Source organism: Pocillopora verrucosa, chromosome 3 (genome assembly GCF_036669915.1).
Source record: "Pocillopora verrucosa isolate sample1 chromosome 3, ASM3666991v2, whole genome shotgun sequence".
NCBI lineage: Eukaryota > Metazoa > Cnidaria > Anthozoa > Scleractinia > Pocilloporidae > Pocillopora > Pocillopora verrucosa.
The window spans coordinates 3,084,548-3,088,398 of record NC_089314.1 but is presented as its reverse complement, the minus strand read 5'-3'; the positions used below and the strand labels follow the sequence as shown (position 1 = coordinate 3,088,398).

At 36.8% G+C, this 3,851-nt stretch overlaps 1 protein-coding gene across 1 annotated transcript; it reads left to right on the top strand.

Moving 5' to 3' along the window:
• The first annotated feature begins 2,653 nt into the window (after positions 1 to 2,653).
• LOC131799449 (melanocortin receptor 5-like) lies at positions 2,654 to 3,604 on the top strand. Its single transcript, XM_059117165.2, has one exon. The coding sequence runs from the start codon at positions 2,654 to 2,656 to the stop codon at positions 3,602 to 3,604; it is 951 nt and encodes a 316-aa protein (XP_058973148.2).
• Positions 3,605 to 3,851: the final 247 nt, after the last annotated feature.

Sequence of the window (3,851 nt, the reverse complement as noted above, 5' to 3'; positions counted from 1 at the left end):
ATATCTTTAAACTTCTTTTTAAACTCGATTATTACAGGTATGTCAATGGTAAAGATAGTATGGAAGAACGAGAAAGAAAAAGAAAAAGAAAAAGAGAAAGATGTTTTCCGTCTTTCTCTATTTCTTTACTGAGCTCAAAACTCACCATCTCACTTATTCTATTTACAAATATGACGTTATTGACATTGCTGATCCATTGCGTGTCATATGAACTAACTACTAATTTTATAATTGTATAAATTATATGATGTCGGTTGATGAGTTAAGGCGGTTAAAAGAAGACATAAAAAGAGATCGTAGTCTGTTTAAAATAGCATTGACGTAATACAGAAGCATATAACCTGAGTTGTATGGCTCTACTTGCAATAGGCGATTTTTTTCGACTGCAAGTAAACCAGAAGCAGTTTTTGGAATGTGAAACACAACGTTGAAATTTTACATTGTTCCAGAAAGAAATATACCTGTGAAATTTTAGCTTGGTAAAATAGATTATCTATTAAAATCTCAGTTTGTGGAATTGTGATCTGTTATTTTTTTCACCGCATCTACATCCGTTTAGAAATCAAACAAATAGAGGATATTTCTAACTAACTCTATTAATTCTTGTGTAACTACGGACATGATCTCAGAAGATGGGGCTACAAGTGTCCTTTTTTCATTGTCGGTTTTTAGGCGGATACAGAAACCAAAGCAAGTAGAGGATTTTACTACCTAACTCTAAAAAAATCTATTGGATCTCAACAGCCGGTGGTGCAGGGGTCGTTTTTGTGTTTTTCAGGGGGATACAGAAAAGTACCAGGAGTGAGACGTGAAAGACGAGGAGCTTTTCCTCTTGCGCTTGTCTTGCCCCTGGCGCTTTCTTCTCGCTTGACTTGTGTGTGGCCACGCCTTAAAAAAAAAAAAAAAAAAAAAAAAGCAAAATAACGACACCTTTCTGAGTAAACCAATCTCTGAACGGATCGTCATCCCTTAGATCTTCCCACCTACAGTGCTAGAGTAACTGCCAAATAAAGGGAAAAAAGATTCGCCTTTTAAAAAAGAATCTATTCAACGCTGAAAAAGTTTTACGCGGTGTCAGGGCCTGGCACATGATTGAAACAATTCTAAGCATTTGCTTTTTGTAGCTACTATTCGGATTCTCTCTCTTGAAGAAGTTTCACAGCTTGCGTCGAATTCATTTTTTTAATCAACAGTGTTTGAATAGATTTAGCTTGAAATCTACTAAAAAAGGAATTGCTTTCTTAAAGCGCTTTACGACAGATTGTTAATTATTTAGATTGGTCGTCCCTGTTTCCTTCGGCTCCTTAGATTTTGTTACAAATTAAAGGAAAAAAGGGAGAAAAACACAAATTACATTTTTTGAGCCAGATGCTGCATTTAGAACGGTCCTTAGCCACCTTTTACTACCGCTGAAAATGAAAAGAAAGTTATTTAGTATTGGTCAATTATTTCATGTTTTTACTCCTATGCCTGTTTTATGACCAGAAAAGTTGAAGACGGCAATGATGTTAAAAAGAGGAGGAAACGATTATAACCCGAAAGGTATTACTTTGTTCCATTTTGTTTGCAAAGATAATGTGGTGGAAACTTTTAACTCCTTTGATGTCACCCGTACGACTACACAATTATTCTTAGCGGACATCGATGAATAGTGAAGATACTTATGACAACAGCGGTGGTTTTTCTTTTTTTTATTTGTATTTTTGCTTCCAGGGTATCCTGCAGTGGGCATGTCACTAACAGATGTCAAATTAGCTGACTTATTAAAGCTGAAAACCTCATCATTTAGAAGACTTTTATTGGTCAAAGAGACCAATTATTAATTGAACCATACCCTGTTAAGTTTTGAAATATAAACAAAACTGTGCATTTCGGTTACCCTCGAAATGATCTCAAATCTATCAGAGGAGAAAAATATGTCTCAATTTTAAGATTTCTATTTAACCACACAACTTCATGGCATTCTTAATTTACATCATCTTTTAAACGTAAGTAGCACGAATATTTTATCTCCTTTTTAGGTAATGTCATCACTTGACACGAATTTGCGTCGTTTTCACTGAGGCCTGCACCTCGCTAGGGTTTGTGTGACAAGTGCATGTATTTCGATCCTATACACAAAACAAAGAACTTTCTTTCCACTACAGACAGTTGTAGTTGGCATCAGTTGTTTTTCTTAATTGAGGATATCTGCGATGTGATGTTGTGATGTTTTTTTTTCAGTTCTCGTATCTTCGTTTTTTCTGGAAAATCAATTTCAGCGCGTAAATACTCTTAATGAATCTTCATTTCGAGCAGACGCTTCCTAATCATTTTGTTTGTGAGATCGCCTTTTCTTTTAAAAATTACACTGAATAGTAGTCCTTTGGATGGAAAAGTGCACCAAACTATTCGCTCGCGCAGCCGCTTGTTTTGTTGCGCTTAGGGGCGTTGGGAGTCAGAACCAAGAAAACGAGCGCACTCTCTTTTAATCGAGCACCCAAAACCCCTGCAGTTAACCAGGCAGATTACGAAAGTTCATTTTAACTCGGGTACCGACACATATAACGTAACTAGCATGATATCAAGAACTTTGGTCTATACTTTTACATTATAGACGTTTCTTTCCTGTTCAGGTCATTTGGTTGGCTCCCACAGGTTCCAGTGTAACTCGATGTCTATCAGTACCAACAATAGTACCTATAATGACACAATCCACTATCCACCGCCTCCTCCATTACAATGTATTCCGTGGTTAGCTTTATTAGGCACTGAATGTTTGACAATTGTCATCCTCAATGCCATAATCATCATTGCATTTGTGAAGCAGCGCCAGCCACAGCGCCGGAGTAAATACTTGATCATCCATCAGACCATGGTCGATCTATTGGTCGGGTTGGTGCACGGGCCTCTGATGATTGAATGGTGCGGAAGCATTTGTGATCTGTGGGAGTACCATAGATCTTTTATCACTTGGTTACGTATGCTAGAAACTGTTTTAGGTTTTCAAGTTTATCAAGTTTCCTTTCTTAACCTTGCTGTCATTTCATTAGAACGAGTACACGCTACATTTCGTCCTTTCAAGCATCGTTTCATTATGAAATGGGTTTATGGAGTGATTATAACGGTTATTTGGTTGGTACCCACCGTCATGAACTCGATATCATCAGGAATAGTGCCCCTTACTATTTTCTTCGCCTATTATGCAATAATCGTTTTTGCATTTTATTTTACCGTACTTTTTGTTGTCGTCGTGTGTTATACTTCTATCTGTCTCAAAGTCCGTGGCAATCATCCTCGCCATCATTGTGCAGCCGGTGTGAGGGAAAGAAAACTGACGGGTACTTTATTCCTTGTCACTTTTGGATCGTTAATAACGTTCCTGCCAGAGATTGTTTACTGGGGTTCTTGGGCTTCCAGTCCCGAGTTTGTTTTAAGCTTCTCCAATCAGTTATCATTTAATTATTTAATGGTAGTAATAACATTTGTAGTGGCCAACTCGTTGATAAATCCTATAATCTATGCTGTACGAATGCCTGAGGTTAGAACAAGCATATTAGTAATAATTTTCCGTAGGGCTCAGAACTCTATAAATCCAATCGATATCCCACTTCAAAATCTATAAAAAGATATTTGAGGGTGCAAAAAAATTTGAGAAAGAATGGAAGGTTGGGAGGATTTTTTACCGATCTGATTATCAGTATCGTCCGACTTTCATTAGTTGCACCGTGATATATAGACATGTATATATTTATTTATAAGCACGGTTCAGCAGTAAAAGGTGTTTTAATAGTAAAAATGTACTTTTAAAAAGATGGAAAGCGACTGTTATTTGTTAGTGTTAGCAATATGTGAAAATGAGAATTGCATAA